The following is an 18,290-nucleotide window of genomic DNA, read 5'->3' as shown; positions in this document are numbered from 1 at the left end:
AATACTCGCACAGAAAGTGCGCACTTACAAGCTGAAAGGAATTGACAGACATGTCGAATTCGAAGTTCTACTGATAATGCTTGCCATTGTAGGGCTATTTTATCTCCGAGCAGCTCTCTATAGTGATTCCTAGCAATCTTGAGATGTTTAAATAAATACCTAACTCGGGCCGACGACACTGATATGGTTAGATCGCAAAGCTATATCACCCAAGTCACGAATGCGTGCAATAATCATGCTTCTGCAGGGTGAAAAGTAAAAGAGGGCTTCGGTTGGATGGTAAGTGGAGCACCAAATTTGTGCACAACCCCTCACTGTCGAGTTTCGAGTTAAGTACTGAGCTGTAACTCCACAGTGCTCATGCGCAGCTCAAGCATATTGGAGACATAGTTGTGAGTGATATACCACTGCCAGTCGTTTATTCACCCAAAGAAGATTGCCTAGAGACTCAAATCACGACACAATTTGATCGTTGCCAGCTTAGTAAACATGGTGCACAAGGGTAAATAATTTTCACACACATTCCTAATTGATATACTGTGAATCATCCCTGTATCCCTAAAGAACTGATGTTCAGGTTCGAATCAGGTCTCAAAACTCACTGTCGCCCATGCGGGTCAACACGCACTCTTTGTCTGGAAGGTATCGACCTTCAGTCGTAGCTTCATAGTTGCGAGCGTCCTTTCTAATGTCAGGCAATTCGCACGATGGCGTTGAGGTTCGAATCAGGTCTCAAAACTCACTGTCGCCCGCGTGGGTCAACACGCACTCTTCGTCTGGAAGGTACCAACCTTCAGCCGTAGCTTCATAGTTGCGAGCGTCCTTTCTAATGTCAGGCAATTTGCACGATGGTGTTGAGGTTCGAATCAGGTCTCAAAACTCACTGTCGCCCACGTGGGTCAACACGCACTCTTCATCTGGAAGCTATCGACCTTCAGTTGTAGCTTCATAGTTGTGAACCTGTATTCCGTTATGGTATTATCGATCAATCTAGCTTAGCCGTCGACTTTTGTGACGCCTTCACTTCAACTGTGGGTTTGGGTGAAATCAGGGCCTTTTCTCTATCATAAAATTTTGTAGGAAGATCAGGGAACCTTCTTTCCTCTATAAGGCCAAACATAACAATGTAATCGTCGATAGCATAATTATGCTGGTTTTTGTGATTATGTACTATATATCGTGATATATGGCCTTCTACTTTCCTCATGTGTTCACTGATGCTTTGGTAAAGGTATCGAATCAAATGGATCAGAGTCTTGTGCCTGAGATCTGAGAGGTGAAGATAGCAAGGGTGTTCACCCCATCAGAACGAAGGTCAGCCAAGCATTTCAGGTGGCGTATGACGCGGACTTGCGATAGAAGTGGTAGGGAAAGAACTAGTGAGGACGCTAAGATTGAGATGAGGGTGAGAAATGTTTGGAAGACGATGATTGAGATAACGCCTGTGAATTCGGGTGATCAGGGTGCCTAAGTAGACTCGTGACCAGTCTGTCTAATGAGGCAAGCCATCGATTAGACAGACTGGTAAATCTGGGTTTGAATTTGGATAGTGCGCGGGTTCGTCAGGTAACGTGATCTGTAGCCAATGGGAAAACTGAAAATTTTGACGTGAATACTAAAATTATTGTTTGAAATTTTGAAATTTGACGCGACGCGTCGCGTCAAATGCATGTATCTGCGCTACAACTTCAATGGATGTGAATGCTGTCATTTAAGCAATGCGACAAGCATCATTAGATGGTCTAGATTCCTTCGCTCGCTCGCTGATAGGAGAACGGCTTCCTACCGACTACATTCAATCACTCAGTAACACAGACAGAACAGATGCACTTCATGCTTGCTTGCTTGTGTACATCCTTACAGCAACTTTGATCGTGCCACGAGAGTTTCAACTGGAGGCTGCTCTTGCAACACTCAACGGCCGCGACAGTGTAATAACAGCAGGTACAGGCTGTGGGAAGACACTGTGTCTCATCCTGCCAATTATCCTCCGTCCTGACACCATCCGTATGACGATTTCGCCGCTGAAACGCCTCCAGATTACCCAGGTCAGACCAAAATTTGGCTTTTTAGGTACTGAGTGCGACAAAGAGCTCACCAGGTGAAAGAGTGTCTGAAATATGGCATATCTACAATATCTATCAACGAGGACATTCCAAATGATGCATCACTATGGCAGGTACACCCAACATGAAAAGCTGTTGATTTCGCTGTGTAAGGGGATACTTTAACTCATGTTTTCAATCAACAGTCAATTCGTACTGGGAAGTTCAACCATTTAATTGTTTCGCCAGTACATGAGATAAACATACAATAACGACAACGCGATTATCTCATGTTTAGTCCCAGTTTACAGTACATATTCCCTCAATAAAGTCTTTGATTTTCCTTCAATATTCGACACCGTCTATTTTTGTGGGAAGCAATACAGATCCGCCATATGCTAGGTACCAACAATTGCATCAATTCTGGCCCTTCTACTACCTTCCACCGCTTCCCAATCATTTTGTGTGTTCAGTATCAACCTCCAGCAGCCTCCTGAAGCCACGAACATGGCAGGACCTCACCGAAACGCACCCAACAAATCCTCTGGCACCTTCGAGCCCTTGAGCACTGCTACACTGGGTCCATTGGCAAGGAAGAGCGCATCGGAAACCCCAGCAAATGTGTCCACCTCAAAACGAGCATGGCCTGCAGAAGGATGCAGCAGCGGATGGATCGGGGTTCGAGCGAGGCCATGAGCGAGATCGAGCAAGCAACAGGTGACAGTGATGTAGTCATTGATCCAAGCCTTCGACATATGGACTCCGCATCAGCCCTGACCGAACGGTTCAGCCACGAACACGCACCTATTCAAGACAGTGGTCCTGTCCGACATGCAGCATATATGCACCCCAAAGGGCACGGGAGTGTTTCTGCTTCACATGTGCCAGTCTCAGCCCCTTCTCGACCTGTTTCGACCATGCGAGGTCCACCAGTGCATTCAAACCCATCTCACGTCATCTAGAAGCACCACCTCTCAAACTGTCAGCACCATTCAATCAGTTTTGAACTCCCAACATACCTCCTGCTCGTCAGCCAGGCTTCTCGTCGAGATTGACGTCCATGTCCACTTTCATCCCATCCTGAGATGTTGTAAGTAGCGGAAATCAAACTCACACCAGACGTACATGATTGTGGGCTACTGTCACCCCTAGCAGCATGCAGTAAGACACAGAATTAGTGTTGATAGGTACGAGACGGACCGTAAATCCCATGGGAATGGTGGCATGTTATCATCTGTAACAAAGGTGCAAACAACAGCAACTGTCTTCGAAATTTCACCCTGATCTTCGTACTCCATATCGATTTTGAGGATCCATTGAATTTTGACAGCAGTTTGACCATTGAAATAGGCGTGACGAGCTGATTTCCTGCGGGGTTGTGTTGCTGCTCCGTAGTGCAAGGGCTTCGACAAACACATGGGCTCTTGCCATCGTAGAAGTGCCCACGCAGTGAGTGGTTTGAGTGCGCAGCAATGTGTCATGTCCGCCATCATCGTGAGAGAAGATCATGAGCGCTCACGGCATATTGCGGAGCTCGAGATCTGGACTTAGCGAAACGTTTGAAAATAATCATGAGTTACAGCTCGAGAATGTACAGCTGCAGACGCTGGTTATTCGGAGAAAACAGGGCGGACATGCTACATTATGTTTATTTACTGATTACATGGGATTTTCCGAAAATAACAAGCTGCTGCTATTATTTACCCTCAAAGTCCAGTGACCCTCGTTTCCCCTTATCATGGTGACCCCATGATGGCATTCTCAGTGCATATAAGGATGAAACAATGCTAGCTATTTACTCTCACGTTTCTCGTCTCTAACGCTGCACTGAGGATTTCACACAATGGACGTGAGTCGCTCTTGATTTTACAAACGTCATCAATAATGATGGCTAATTAACCCGGGCAGGAAAGTAATGTCACCGTTCAATGCAAGATCGAACCAAATATTATTCCTGCGACAGCCATCCGAAGATCACAGAATAGTCCTCATTATACTGGAGGGTTTGGCGATGTCTGGAAATGTCACATGTCTACACAATCTCAGCCTGAGGCCCGTCTTGTAAGTTTACAAACAAGGGAACAACTCCAGTGTCACAGTTATTTATCACAATATTAAAGGTCGCGGTCAAATCCCTAAGGACGGAAACAGGTGTGCATAGTTAGGTTCTATCCGTAAGCTTGATTCTGAATGATCCGCGTCTTCCTCAATTTGCAGATAGTATGCAAATATTACAAAAAACAAGCAAGGTGAAGGCATGAAGTAGTTCACCGTTGCAATCGCTGATAGGTTTGCTTACTCACCAGAAAATTTGTAGAGAGGCCTACGTTTGGATGCAGTTGTTGCACGACAACATTCTCCCTCTGGAGGGTGTTACCGAAGGGTTTGGGCCTCTTCTCGCATTGGTCACTCCATGGATGGAAAATGGATCACTTGAAAATTGTTTGAGACGAGAAGTTGGTCTTGCGTGGGAAAGGAAGTTAAGTATGGTATGTATTTTATATCTGCGGAGACACGCTGAGCCCTAATGTGACATGTCAGGTAAGGGAGATAGCAGCTGGTCTTCAGTATTGTGAGTGACACTCTGGTCTTGTACTTTGATTGATTGAACTACCGCAGTGCACGCCAAGGGGATTGTCCATGGTGACCTAGCTCCTGTAGGTTTCATTCGCCGTACTCTGTGCAGAAATGGAAATGACGGTTCCACAATTTAGACCAACGTCCTAGTCAGTAGTGACGGGAGGCTCTGTCTCAACGACTTCGGTCTCTCGATGGTGCTCGCAGGATCAGGCAACCCTACATTTCACTCATATCACGCGGGCAATGTCCGGTGGACGGCTCCAGAGCTAATTGAGGAAGATGCCAAGCCAACCAAGCCCAGCGATGTTTACTCATATGGTTGTATCATGATGCAGGTGCGTCGCGTGTTCCCATTCAAATACCATGTTACTGATATCATACAGGTGTTTTCTGGCCTTCAACCTTATGCACCTCTCGCGCAGGCTATTCACGTTATCACAGCAGTGCTAAGGGGGCGCAAACCGTTCTTCCATTTGGCTACTAGTATCGGCGAAGACATACTGCAGTCTGGGCAACTATGCTTGTCAATGAACATAGAGGACCGTCCGTTGATAGGCCAAATTGTGGAGTTCTTGTGGTCACAGACAAACATCGCGGAGACTATGAAGACGATGCTGTTGCAACTTCCAGTCCCAGTGACACAAATATCGCAAGCAGTTCTCACGAAATGTGACTACGATCCTGATGGTTTGGACGTCCTTGGTGCAGCTTTGAGATGTAAGTGGGTTGTGCGTGGGTCGAATGAGACCGAGGTCGGTGTATTTATTTACATCCACGAAACTGTGTGTAATCCATCAGCTGACAGGTCGCGGTGAAGACTTTGAGGGATGATGTTAACAGTCAAAATGACATCAACAAGGTATTCAATGTGAGTCAACATACAGTTCAGCATCGCTGTATAGATGAATCATTACTAAATAATGCATTGTTTGGCAGAGGATTCGTCGTGAGATGTATGTCAGGGAAAAGTTGAGGCATGAGACCATGCTTGCCCTCTACGGAATGACTGAGGGTTTTGGCATTCTCCCATCTTTTGTATACCCATGGATGGCAGGCGGTTCGCTGCACGACTACGTGAAACGAGAGCACCTCAATTTATCTGCGCGTCGGAAGCTGGATATCGTGAGTTAATGATTCAAAGTTCGTCGCATTCATAGGTTCTTCATCTCTGACCTCGAATGAGCAGTTAATGGAGGTGGCGCATGGCATCGAATATCGTCAGTGTCCCTTATATTAGCTCGTGCATGGAACTCACGTGCAATCTTAGTACACAAGCGGGACGTTGCGCATGGCAATTTAACGGGTGTATGCTTCAATTACTTACGTTACGCCAAGATTCTTACTGCATCCCTAGGACAACGTTTTCCTTGACGGTTCAGGACGTGTGCACATCGCAGACTTCAGTCACTCCGTAATCCTGGCTGAAGCAGATAGTCGGACGTTCAGGGAGCAGCTCCCGGGGGATGCAAGATACATTGCACCTGAGTCTATCTTCACTGGTGGCCAGACAGGAGCACCAAAACCTACCAAAGAAGGAGATGTGTACTCATATGGCTGCGTCGCAATTCTGGTATGTTATACGGCTCATCTACTTTCGCATTTTACACCGCTATTCCCTAGGTATTGTCGGGAAAGGTGCCGTACTGGTGGATTTCGGAAGATAGTCAAGTGCTTTCAGAAAAAGAAAAGGGTACATCGCCTTTTCATCCTGCAGTGGAGGTATGATGCTTGCGATGTTTCTCTTACGCAACCCTCAGAGGGTTTTTGATCCAAAGATTGATGAAGCGCATTTGAACTTGGTGCAAGAGTGCCTGTCGGCGGTCAAATCCCGTCTTTCAATCGAGAAGGTCCTCTACTTAGTTTTAGTCCAAAGTTCCGGGTAAGCCACTAACCTTTCATGCATGCCACTGTTAGGCTCATCATCTCCAGTGCTACTGATCTGACGACTTCGGTCGAACGACCCAACAAGGTTCACCAGAACGCCGGAGGATTTGCAAATGTTCATAGGGGCAAACTGGATCTAAGAGACATTGATGCCGTCCAACGAGTTGTTTTCCGCTATCAATTTCCTTCCATATCGACTCGTGTTGACGTAGGTGCCTTGTCCGTCATTTCGTTCTGCCTCTCTCATAGCAATCTAGGTGGCAGTCAAGGAAATAATTGTGAATGGCGATACAGACATATTGAAGATTATCAATGTCAGTAGTGATGGGTTCTGCCTTCGATCAACTGACTTTTGGTCCTTCAGCGATTGTTCAGAGAGATTACGCTATGGTTGAAACTCGAACACAAGAATATCGTTCCTCTTTGGGGAGTTGCAGATGGCTTTGGCTCCCTCCCAGCACTTGTCGCGCCATGGTTAGAAAATGGAGCGCTGACCGGATACCTTCGACGTGAGCACGAAAGGCTTTCTTACAACAAAAAGTTTGCACTGGTTTGGTCAATTTCTCATCTTACCACAATCTGCATGCTAAGGTCTCTTTAGCTCAAGGACATAGCTGAAGGGCTTCAGTATCGTATGTTGGATGTTTTGTCATGGATACGAGAGTCAACTAACACAGATCGAGGCAGTGCATTCGCAGTCAATTACCCATGGTGACTTGAGCGGTGTATGTACACATTTAAGAGTTGTCTGAAACTTCAACTGAAGCTTGCTCAGAATAACGTTCTCGTCGATAAATATGGAAACGCAAGCCTCACCGATTTTGGACTCTCTGCTCTCATTCCTGAGAGAATAAGTCAAGCATTGATGCCAACCAATTGCGGAGGCACCGCACCCTACATGGCACCAGAATGCTTGGCGCTCGATGATGAAGGCAATGAATCAGCGCCGGTATTCTCTCCGAAAAGTGATGTATACTCTTTCGGAGGGATCATGCTACAGGTACGTAACCTGAATCATCAACATTGAATCAGCTCATATCTCTGCAGGTATTGGAGGGCAAGGTCCCATACCATTACGTCCAAAGATATGAAGCCATAATCAACAACATATCACGCGGGAAAAGGCCCAGAAGGCCGCTTGCTCCTATTATCGAGGACAGCGATTGGAATTTCATCCAGAGTTGTTGGTTAGAAGATATGGGACGTCGTCCCTCTGACGAAGATATCCTGGAATTTATGGAAGAACGGGCTGGAATTTAGTCCCACTTAATGTTGCCTTTGTATATCGTGTGTAAATTAGGAACCACGCGGACGTCGCTTGGACACCATGTCTGGAATCAAGTGAAGTACTGATCGATCGATTCTACCACTCCTCAGCTTAATCAACCCACAAGATTAGTATTGCATGTTTCCTGTACAAAGTAAAGCAAGGTCATAGTGGACGAAAGCTACTACATTTAACATATAACACAAGGACCGTCAGACATCGCAACACTTATCTATCACCCAAAATATTGGTCCACAAATGCGCCGTGCTCGGGTTGAACAGCGTAAGCTTTGACGGACCTTGACCGAAAACATATGATATATACTTTCAGTGGTGAGTCGCTTCGTTGGCGAATCTATCTCCGGCCATGTTCCCGAAATCTTACTACAGTATTCATAGCAGCTACATAGATTGCAATTACTCGTCATTAAAGCTTCTGCAGCTCGGCTTCTATGAACGCTACGATTTCCTGGACTTTAGGTCGAGCATTGGAATTGGTGGACAGACATTGCAGCCAATACTGCTTATGGCCTTCGTCAATGCCGGTGAGCTGGCGGAAGGGCTTTCTTCCTCCCAATATCGCTGCTATCACGTGAAACGCTTGCACCAGCGAGTAGTAAGGTTGTTGACCACAAAGTAGCTTCAGAGTGTCAGACATGCACCGATCTCGATGAACGAAATATGATACTTACCTGAAGCACGATACAACCGTGAGAATATACGTCTGCTGAGTTCGTTGGTTTTATTGGCTTTGTCCCTTCCTCTTGTTCTAAATCAGGTAGAGCGACCATTTCGGGGGCCATCCAACGCACGTTACCCCCGTGGCAAGAGTTGAATGTGGGGTTTCCCGATTCTGCAAGGATCACCGAGAGACCGAAGTCTGCAAGGCAAAGCTTGTCATCACTATTAATGAGTACGTTGTTCTGAATTTATGATATCGTCATCTCTCAAGCATAGTTCTGTAAATGATAAGAGATCTACCGGCGTCAAATCGCCATGGACAATGCCCTTTTCATGCACTAAGGGACTATTTCAACCTGAGTCGCGCATGGAAAAATAGAAACTACGCACAATACTTGAGACCGGATGCTATCTGACGTGACTGCTTTGCTTGAGATTCAGCTAGTCTTTCAAACACAAGCACTTACCATGTCCAGCTTCTGGAATGTCGAAAGCGGAATATGTTGTTTCAGGTAGCTATCAAGAGAGCCTTTGGTCATCCATGACGAAATAAACGCTGGCAAGTGGCTGAAACCAGTCGTAATTCCGTGAAGTGAGAGGATGTGATCGTCTTTCAAGTTGGCCCAAACATGGGCCTCGCGCCGTAGATCCTGTCAACCAGAAATCAGCAAGTAACGTTAATATGCTATAACGAGACCTTACCCGTGCAGCCTTTGCCAACAGTGCCGTTTCACTGCTGTCAAGGACCCTCACTGCCTTGATTGCAACCTAGGAACAAGCAAATCAATGTGCGTACACGCGTGCTTGGAGTTGAGCTCACTGTGACAGGGGGACTCTTACTGGAAGAGGTTGACCAGATACATTGCCAGACATCACCAAAGCCACCGGCATGATGAGGCATATTCTGAGTTCTCCTGAGTTCTGCCTCTGGGATCTCTTTGAGAGGAGTTTTGAAATCAATGTTGTGTGATGGCATCTTTATTCGTCTCGGATGAGAGTGTGGGTGTAAGTAATACGTCGAATAGCAAATACAAGTAGGGTATAAGTACAGAGTGGAACGTTCCTCCTAAATGACAGATAACAGATAAATGATAAGTAGATCACCCGGACAAGTGTAACATAAGTCATTGATGTTAGATAAAAAATGTGTGACATACCGGCAAGCGCCTGCACTTGATAAAATAAAGTTCCGTGGATAGAGTTTCAACTACAGCATTGAAGGACCGACCGGTCGACCGAGCGCTGGAACGTTCAGCGCTCATCTACGGATACCGAACTCTTCAGATTCAATAGATTTCCGTCAATCTCCGTGAGTGAGAGGGTGTCCGTCTGAGTTTCACTAGGATTGATAGATCATCTAATGACAGGGTCTTGCACAAGCCAAAAAGGTCACGCCAGTGAGGACGGCTACTAGGGCGACTTTTGATCACATACCTGCTTTCTGGAAAACCTTTGACACATGTGATGAAACATCAAGTTTGAACGCTCAAGAACTAGTAGCACAGCAACGTTATCGTAGGCGTTTAGCTGCAGTCGAAGTTTCTATTGAAGAGAACCAGCCGACTCGCTCGGAGCGCTATTACGTGTATATTATTAGTAATAGACAGGAACCGAATTCCCCCGCTTCCGTTCCTCTGAATCAATTCCTATCATATCTTATATCATTCTAGTGGGGTAGCCTGCCAACATATGTCGCGCCAGCCTCAGGCGTCCGTTGAGGGTGACAATGGCGAGATCTTATTTCTGCATACTGATGACTTTTCTCAAATGAAGCGCAGTGCCGACATTCGGCTACATCATAGACCGCTCGTACTGGCTCAGCGCTGCAGCCATGTTTCATATGAGCATAGATGGGATTAGCAGCATTCGGGGTTTTAATAATATAGGTTACAATGGCAAGTCCCTGCGCCCATAGATGTCATCCCTAGATCAGAAATGGCTATTGGTCGTTATACATCTAGCGCTGAGCGCTGATGGAGCAAATGACCTCGCTCGCCTCCACCACCGATCGAAAGACCTCAGAGGAAGAGGCCAAACAAGCATAATTACATAACGATAGAAGATAGCAAATTGTCATAAGAATCAAGCATGCCTTTGTAGTTATCCCATATCTTCTTCTTTCGATATGAAGGTTCTGTTTCCTACTTGGCTTCAAGTCTGGTGGAAGAAGTGGCAGAGGAGATCACACTTACTCCTCGCCAGCCTTGGGCTTGGTTCGAAGTTGACACAAAAAAAAATATACGACGAGAATGAGTTTGTTTTTCAGTGCATTTATGTCACGCAATTTTTACTGAGCACCGGGTCATTAGTCTGCCCGACCTCACTGAGGAAATAAGCAAGGAACCATCCCGATACCCTGTTGCTCAAGGCAGCTTCGGGGATGTTTGGAAGTGCATACACAGCTTGAAGCACCCTCGAATCACGGTAGAGGTGAGTAGCTCCTTCAAGTTCGCACCTGTTAATATGTGCTCAATGCTTATGCCGTTTCCCCATCTACCAGGTTGCAGTAAAGTGTCTGAGACTTGAAATTCCGAACAATGACTGCAAGATAAAGGTTACCGAGGTTTGGGCGGCTCCGCATGCTGGTACCACGTGTTTATTTGCTAATGCCCAACACTTCAGAGTCTAGAACACGACTTGCAGCGGAACACTAAGCTAGAACACGCCAATCTGTTACCGTTTCTGGGAATAACTCAAGGGTTTGGTCCGCTGCCTGCTATCGTTTCCCCATGGATGCAGAAGGGCTCGCTTACCATGCTTCTGGAACGCGATTTTCAGCAACTCACTCTCACTCGGATGCTCCAAATCGTGAGTCTTTCTTTATGTATGGTGTAGCTCCCGTCCTAATCTTTGCTGTTATAGCTCAAAGATGTCGTTTCAGCTCTTCAATACTGTACGCGGCAAATGTTACTTGTTCGGCGCAAAGCTAACGTGAATATTAGTACACTCCAAAAACATAGTTCATGGGGATCTCACCGGCGTGAGTGCCACAGACGCCTTTTTTGTCAAAGCAGTTATTGACACGACTCAGAACAACATTCTCATCAATGAGAACGGCAACGCCTTTGTAGCTGACCATGGGATTTTCATTTTTTGTGCCGAGCTCCACGGCACGTCATATATCAGAAGTAATGTGCGATGGGCTGCACCTGAAAACTTCCAAGTCCCTGAAGATGACGAGTCAATAAGCCTGCCTCAATTGGCATCAGACATATATTCTTTCGGCTGTATCATGTTGCAGGTTTGTGAGCGGATCTTGGCACCATTCAATGTGATTATCATTCTCTTTATAGGTCTTTACAGGAAAAGTTCCGTATTCCGAATTTCGTAGTGACCATCAAGTTACCGTGCAGATACTCAGAGGCAGAAAGCCTGCTCGACCAGTGACTCCGTCCGTAGCAGATACTCTGTGGGATTACATACAGAAGTGCTGGCTTGATAAACCGGAACACAGGCCTCCGGCCGAGGAAGTTCTGATATTTATACAGGGACAGCTGAAACTGCTAGAGGAAAGCTCCTGATACTCTGATGCGACTCGTGATGCCATGACAGTTTCTTAGCATTTTTGTATGTTGTATTATCTATCTTACGCTCTGTGTAACATAATGTTCACGACATCTCATGCCTCCATATCTCTTTTGAAAACTCACTCGCAGGTTTGGAGTTATCATGTCAGTGTGTCCACAGATAGTGCCATCGAGTAAATCACAAAAAAAACTCTAATACTGATGAGGGTATAAGTATCGCAATTGTGATACTGAGTGGATAACAGGTTCAGCATCTCTCCGACATGGTCGTTGTCTGGGCTTGACATTGTGATAGCTGTTTAAAATGGCAACCGGGCGGTAATCAAGAGTTAGTACAATACCCTGTGTGGGGAGGTAAGCGCCATCAAACGTGCATAGCCTGATCCTGATTTGATTGATTCTATTCTATTCTATTTAATTAAAGACGAGAACACGGTCCAACTGAGAGCAGGACACGGTCAGAGCATCATCAGATAGAGTCAGGTAAGCAACCCACAAGACGAGAACACGCACTTCCTGAGAACGGGATGCGGCCAGAGCACCATCAGCATTCAGGTTAGGGTTGTTGAAATTTCAGCTGAAGACTGCAAGTGAAGTTTTGTAATAACATGTACTCTGCTGGATGTGAGGGTTGCGAATACGGTGCATGTCTGCCTTCAGTTATTGGAACAGAGTTAATGAAGGATTACGTGTGCCACTGTTTACTGTAGCCTCCGTAGGAGCTCTGTAATCGTCGTTTGCATACTCGACTTTCGGTTGTTAGGTGCCATCAGCACCCAAAGGACAAAGATACGCACCAATCGATCGAGTGATGAGCCTGGCACCGAGTCGAATACCTGGCGCCAATGTGATTCATAGCACCGCAAAAATGACATTAGCATTCAACTTTAAGGTCTGTCTCCTGTTTGAAGATGACCCTCATGAGTCATAAGGATCAGGAAGATTCTAATGCATTGGAGCTCAATACAGCTTTTGACCCACGAATTATGTAGCAAACTTACTTGGGATTGAAATCGATGGTGATGTGATCCACATGATAATAACCCCAAGATGGTCGGTCAATGCGCCGAATGAGCTGCACCCACCGATGAGGTTCTTGATTAGGCATCTGTGAGAGGTAGCTGACATACATATGGTCAGTACATCAGCATCACAAGGATAAATCATCGACAGGACCGAGAGACAACGCGAACTGGCATTAGGAATAATCATGTCCGTCGGGAGGATACCATGTGTAGCAAATGTTGCGTGCGTGCGTCAGAAACGACGAAACTAGAATGCAGACGAAGTGAGAACGCGCATCAGGCAATTGCAGTAACCACTTACTTCGCAGAAGTCTTCTCCGCTAATCACACAGACCTACCATCAATTCGCCTTCGCGAAAGCCGTCAGGTCCTCATGATATGTGTCAGATTAATAGTGCACATCTGCATGAGGCGTTAGCGTCTGAATTAGTGATGATGGTGGAACGTACCTCTGGTCTTGGAAGCAGCTCCTGAAGCCACTAGTGTTCAGTATAGTCCACTTCCCCAACAAAATCTACGTGCTCAGCATTCTTTGGCGTGTAATCCATCATCCGACGATTAGGAGGAAGACTGGTTTCAAGACCGTAAAGTTTTGAGTAGTGTGGTGAGATCCTTTGGTAAAGGTATCGAATCAAGTGGCAGAAGTCTTGTGCCTGAGAACTCAGAAGTGGAGATAGCGTGGAAAATGGAAGGGTGTTCGCTTTATGATATTATCAGAACGAAGCCAAGCGTTCCAGGTGGCGTATGACGTGGACTTACTATGGAGATAGGGAAAAAGAAGTGGGGACGCTGAGATTGAGAAAAGAGGGTGAAAGATGTTTTCGAAAAGATTGAGATAACTCCTGTGAATTCGGGTGATCAGGATGCCTCAGTCGCAGCCAGTTGGGAGGGCAAACTTTTAAGCGCTCTGGGTTTGTCAGGAGAGATATCCTTGAAGATGGAAAGATGAAACGATAGTCAAATAGATCATGTGCATGATCACGGAACGTTCTGTACGTTTCCACTGAGCCAAGAAGGGGATGGAACTTTGATGTACGGTATTTGAATTACGTCACCTAACTAACTTTACAGGTAGAGAAGCCAAAGGCTGCAGACAACCCGAACAAAACGTGCATAGTTCGGATCTTCCTATCTGAAGGATATGAATAACTCATGTCAGGGATATCGATCACCCCCGTTTTCACACTGACCCTGCAGCCTCATGCACATAGTCTGACGAAACACTGCCCCATGATGCGGCATTCGTTTAACCATACATATAAGGATGAAACAATACCGTCGCACGCTATTTAGTCTAACGCTTCTCATCTTGAATGCTGCACTGAGAATTTTACCTCACAATGGACGTGAGTTGATCTTGATTTTACAAGCGTTATCAATGATGCATATGTCTGACATGGACAGAAGAGCAATGGCATCGTTCAATTCAAGATCAAACCAGATCTCATTCCTGCGACAAATCTTTTAAGAGGTGGTAACTTTCCTACTTGGACAGGAGGCGTTGGCGATATCTGGAAATGTCTCATGTCTACGCAATCTGGGGTCCAACGTCCGGTAAGTTTACAAACAGGGGATGTTATAGCTCCAGTGTTGCGGTCATTTATCACAATCAAGGTCGCGGTCAAATCCATCAGGGTCTCGTCGGTAACAGGTATGCACAGTGGGGTTCTATCCGAAGGGTTTGTTCTGATTAGTCCGTGTCTCCCTCAATTTGCAGATGCGACATTATTAAAAGTAATAGGCAAGGTGAAGGCATGAAGTAGTTCACCCTTGCACTTGCTGATGGATTTACTTAAAAGAGGATTCGTCGCGAAGCCTACGTTTGGATTCAATTATTGCATGACAACATTCTCCCTCTGGAGGGTATTACCTTTGCCGAAGAATTTGGGTTACTTCCCGCGTTGGTCACTCCATGGATGGAAAATGGATCACTCGATGACTATCTGAAACGCGAATTTGTTGGTCTCTCGTGGGAGAGGAAGTTGAGTATGGTATACATTTTATATATGCGGAGACGCGTTCAACCCTGACTCGACATTGCAGGTAAGGGAAGTAGCAGTTGGTCTCGAGTATTGTGGGTAGCACTCGGCTCTACACTTTGATTGACTGATCTCCTGTAGTGCATAACAAGGATATTGTCCATGGTGACCTTACTGCTGTAGGTTTCATTCGCCGTATTCTACGCATAAATGACGGTTCCACATTTTAGACCAACGTCCTAGTTGGTAGTGATGGGAGGCTCTGTCTCGGAGATTTCGGTCTCTCGATGATCCTCGCAGAATCAGGCAACGCTACATTTAACTCGTGTCACCCGGGCAATGTTCGGTGGATGCCGCCGGAGGCACTTGAAAATGGGGATGAAGATGACGATGACGATAAGGCTAAACCAACCAAGGCCTGGGATGTTTACTCGTATGGTTGTATTATGATGCAGGTGCGTTGTGTGGTCTCATTCAAATGCTATGTTGCTGATATCATGCAGGTGTTTTCTGGCAATCAACCTTATGCCTGGATCCGGAGTGTTATACACATTATGGGAGCACTGCAAAGGGGGCGCAAACCGTTCTCCCAATTGGCTGGTATCAGCGAAGAAATACAGCAGATTGCGCAATTATGCTGGTCAAGGAGCAGAGAAGACCGTCCGTTGATTGGCCAAATTATGGAGTTCTTGTGGTCACACATAGACATTGTGAAGACTATAAAGACGATGCTGTCGCAACTTCCAGTCGCAGTGACACAAATATCGCAAGCAGTTCTCACGAAGTGCGACTATTCCAATGGTTTGGACGTACTTGGTGCGGCTTTGAAATGCAAGTGGGTGCATGAGTCGAGGGAGATTGAGGTTAGTGTATTTTTATGGACCTACAGATCTATAGTATGCAACGCATCAATCGACAGGTCGCAGTCAAGACTTTGAGGGATAATGTTAACGGTCACAACGACATGAACAAAATATCTAACGTGAGTAAGCACACAGTTCAGCATCACTGTACAGATAGATCACCACTAAATCATGTATTGCTCGGCAGAGGATTTGTCGCGAGGTGTGTGTCAGGAAAAGGTTGAGGCACAAGGCCATCCTTGTCCTCTATGGAATAACTGCCGGTTTTGGAATTATCCCGGGCCCATCCTTCGTATACCCATGGATGGCAGGCGGCTCGTTACGCGACTACCTGAAACAAGAGCACTCCGTTTTACCTGCGAGTCAAAAGCTGGATATTGTAAGTCATTTCAAAGTCCGTGGCATACTTAAATTCTTCGGCTCTGACCTCGAATGGGCAGCTACTAGAGGTGGCGCGTGGTATCGAATATTGTCAGTGTCCCTCATAGCTGCGCGTGCATAGAACTCACGCGCAAATTTAGTACACAAGCAGGATGTTGCACATGGCAATTTAACGGGTGTATGCTTCCATTACATGTGTTACGCAAAGATTCTCACCGCATCCCTAGGATAACATTTTCCTTGACGGTTCAGGCCGTGTGCGCATCGCAGACTTCAGTCACTCTGTAATACTGGCTGAAGCAGATAGTGACATGTTCAACGAGCAGCTCCCGGGAGATGCAAGGTACACTGCACCCGAATTTATGTTCACTGGTAGCCGGACAGGAATACCAAAGCCGACGAAAGAAGGAGATGTGTACTCATATGGCTGCGTCGTAATTCTGGTACGTTGTGCAGCTCATCAACTTTCGCTTTTTACACCGCTATTCCCTAGGTATTGTCGGGAAAGGTGCCGTACTGGTGGATTTCGAAAGAGAGTCAGGTGCTTTCAGAAAGAAAGAAAAAGGGTACATCGCCTTTTCATCCTACTGCTGAGGTATGATTCTTGCGATGTTTCTCTTACGCAGCCCTCAAAGGACTTTTGTATCAAAGATTGATGAAGCGCACCTGAACTTGCTGCAACAATGCCTGTCGGCGGTTAAATCCCGGCGTCCTTCAATTGAGAAGGTCCTCTACTTAGTTTTAGTCCAAAGTTTCGGGTGAGTTACTGACCCTTCTTTCATGTCGCTGTTAGGCTCATCATCTTCAGTGCTGCTGATCTGACAACCTCGGTCAAACGACTCAATAATGTTCACCAGAACGCCGGAGGATTTGCAAATGTTCATAGGTGTAGGCTCTCTCTGAGAGGCATCGATGCCGTCCAACTAGCGGTTTTCCGCTACCAGTCTTCTTCCAGGTCAACTTGTGTTGACGTAGGTATCCTGCCCGTCATTTCGTTCTGCCTTTCTTACAGTAATCTAGGTTGCAGTCAAGGAAATATTTTTGAGAGGCGATACAGACACGTTGACGATTATCAATGTCAGTAGCCATGGATTCCACTTTCATTCAGCTGACCTTAGTCCTTTAGCGTTTGTCCAGAGAGATTAAAATATGGTTGAAACTTAAGCACGAGAATATCGTTCCTCTCTGGGGAGTTGCAGATGGCTTTGGCTTCCTCCCAGCACTTCTCTCACCATGGTTAGAAAATGGTGCGCTGAGCGGTTACCTTGAACGTGAGCACGAAATGCTTTCTCACAACAAAAAGTTTGCACTGGTTCGGTCAATTTCTCATTCTACCATAGTCCGCATGCTGATGTCTCTTTAGCTCAAGGACATAGCTCAAGGGCTTCAGTATCGTATGTTCGATGTTTTGTCGTTGACGCAAGAGTCGACTAACGCAGATTGCAGTGCATTCGCGGTCAATCACCCATGGTGACTTGAGCGGCGTACGTACACATTTATGAGTCGTGTGAAAGCCCAACTGAAGCTTGTTTAGAACAACGTTCTCGTTGATAAAGATGGAAAAGCAAGCCTCACCGATTTTGGTCTTTCTGCTCTCGTTCCTGAGAGAATAAGTCAAGTAGCATTAAAGCCAACCTATTGCGGAGGCACCGCACACTACATGCCGCCAGAATACTTGGCGGTCGATGATGAAGGCAATGCGTCAGCGCCGGTATTCTCTCCGAAAAGTGATGTATACTCTTTCGGAGGGATCATGCTACAGGCACGTAACATGGATCATCAATATTGAATCAGCTCATATTTCTGCAGGTATTGGAGGGCAAGGTCCCATACCATTACATCCACAACCAGTTCGCCGTAATGAACAATATATCACGCGGAATAAAACCCAGAAGGCCACCCATATCTATTGTCATTGACAGCGACTGGAATTTCATGCAGACCTGTTGGTCAGGAGATATGGAGCGTCGGCCCTCTGACGAAGACATCCTGAAGTTTGTGGAAGGACGGACTAGAATTCAGTCCTAGTTAATGTTGCCTCTGCACTTGTTTTTTCTG

The 18,290-nt window shown here is 46.1% G+C and overlaps 6 protein-coding genes across 6 annotated transcripts; 3 read left to right on the top strand and 3 right to left on the bottom strand.

The window, feature by feature from the left end:
• Positions 1-3,064: 3,064 nt before the first annotated feature.
• HD556DRAFT_1424809 (uncharacterized protein) lies at positions 3,065-3,670 on the bottom strand. Its single transcript, XM_041304600.1, has 2 exons — positions 3,171-3,670; positions 3,065-3,112 (listed from the first exon to the last, which is right to left on the bottom strand). The coding sequence occupies exon 1, from the start codon at positions 3,536-3,538 to the stop codon at positions 3,194-3,196; it is 345 nt and encodes a 114-aa protein (XP_041152557.1). The 5' UTR covers positions 3,539-3,670; the 3' UTR covers positions 3,065-3,112; positions 3,171-3,193.
• Positions 3,671-6,882: 3,212 nt separating this feature from the next.
• On the top strand, positions 6,883-7,769 carry HD556DRAFT_1250473 (kinase-like domain-containing protein; the record flags this gene model as incomplete). The annotated part of the gene is made up of 5 exons (XM_041298933.1): positions 6,883-7,059; positions 7,111-7,141; positions 7,197-7,234; positions 7,285-7,509; positions 7,557-7,769. Coding segments are annotated over 5 exons (684 nt in total), but the record flags the coding sequence as incomplete, so codon positions are not given.
• Positions 7,770-8,203: 434 nt separating this feature from the next.
• On the bottom strand, positions 8,204-9,433 carry HD556DRAFT_1451095 (kinase-like domain-containing protein; the record flags this gene model as incomplete). Its single annotated transcript, XM_041307877.1, has 7 exons — positions 8,204-8,416; positions 8,469-8,699; positions 8,758-8,795; positions 8,848-8,878; positions 8,925-9,107; positions 9,160-9,225; positions 9,278-9,433. 7 exons carry the CDS (start codon positions 9,431-9,433, stop codon positions 8,204-8,206), a joined length of 918 nt encoding a protein of 305 aa, XP_041152555.1.
• Positions 9,434-10,440: 1,007 nt separating this feature from the next.
• Positions 10,441-12,117, top strand: HD556DRAFT_170023 (kinase-like domain-containing protein). Its single transcript, XM_041309789.1, has 8 exons — positions 10,441-10,710; positions 10,767-10,887; positions 10,958-11,020; positions 11,080-11,265; positions 11,320-11,350; positions 11,400-11,437; positions 11,489-11,698; positions 11,751-12,117. Exons 1-8 carry the CDS (start codon positions 10,583-10,585, stop codon positions 11,976-11,978), a joined length of 1,005 nt encoding a protein of 334 aa, XP_041152554.1. The 5' UTR covers positions 10,441-10,582; the 3' UTR covers positions 11,979-12,117.
• Positions 12,118-12,711: 594 nt separating this feature from the next.
• HD556DRAFT_1424782 (uncharacterized protein) lies at positions 12,712-13,479 on the bottom strand. The gene is made up of 6 exons (XM_041304599.1): positions 13,459-13,479; positions 13,311-13,411; positions 12,986-13,256; positions 12,871-12,929; positions 12,782-12,820; positions 12,712-12,733 (listed from the first exon to the last, which is right to left on the bottom strand). Exons 3-4 carry the CDS (start codon positions 13,194-13,196, stop codon positions 12,919-12,921), a joined length of 222 nt encoding a protein of 73 aa, XP_041152553.1. The 5' UTR covers positions 13,197-13,256; positions 13,311-13,411; positions 13,459-13,479; the 3' UTR covers positions 12,712-12,733; positions 12,782-12,820; positions 12,871-12,918.
• An 870-nt stretch (positions 13,480-14,349) lies between these two features.
• On the top strand, positions 14,350-18,021 carry HD556DRAFT_1314557 (kinase-like domain-containing protein; the record flags this gene model as incomplete). Its single annotated transcript, XM_041300950.1, has 22 exons — positions 14,350-14,355; positions 14,414-14,563; positions 14,624-14,660; positions 14,727-14,755; positions 14,809-15,000; positions 15,053-15,083; positions 15,130-15,167; positions 15,219-15,443; positions 15,492-15,851; positions 15,878-15,970; positions 16,039-16,230; positions 16,292-16,322; positions 16,373-16,410; positions 16,460-16,675; positions 16,726-16,827; positions 16,884-16,990; positions 17,026-17,203; positions 17,253-17,309; positions 17,359-17,544; positions 17,596-17,626; positions 17,679-17,716; positions 17,767-18,021. 22 exons carry the CDS (start codon positions 14,350-14,352, stop codon positions 18,019-18,021), a joined length of 2,592 nt encoding a protein of 863 aa, XP_041152552.1.
• Positions 18,022-18,290: the final 269 nt, after the last annotated feature.

This window comes from Suillus plorans (assembly GCF_016647745.1).
Source record: "Suillus plorans strain S12 chromosome Unknown HD556scaffold_120, whole genome shotgun sequence".
NCBI lineage: Eukaryota > Fungi > Basidiomycota > Agaricomycetes > Boletales > Suillaceae > Suillus > Suillus plorans.
Note: the sequence above shows the minus strand (reverse complement) of the source record. Positions and strands in the feature narration are given on the sequence as shown.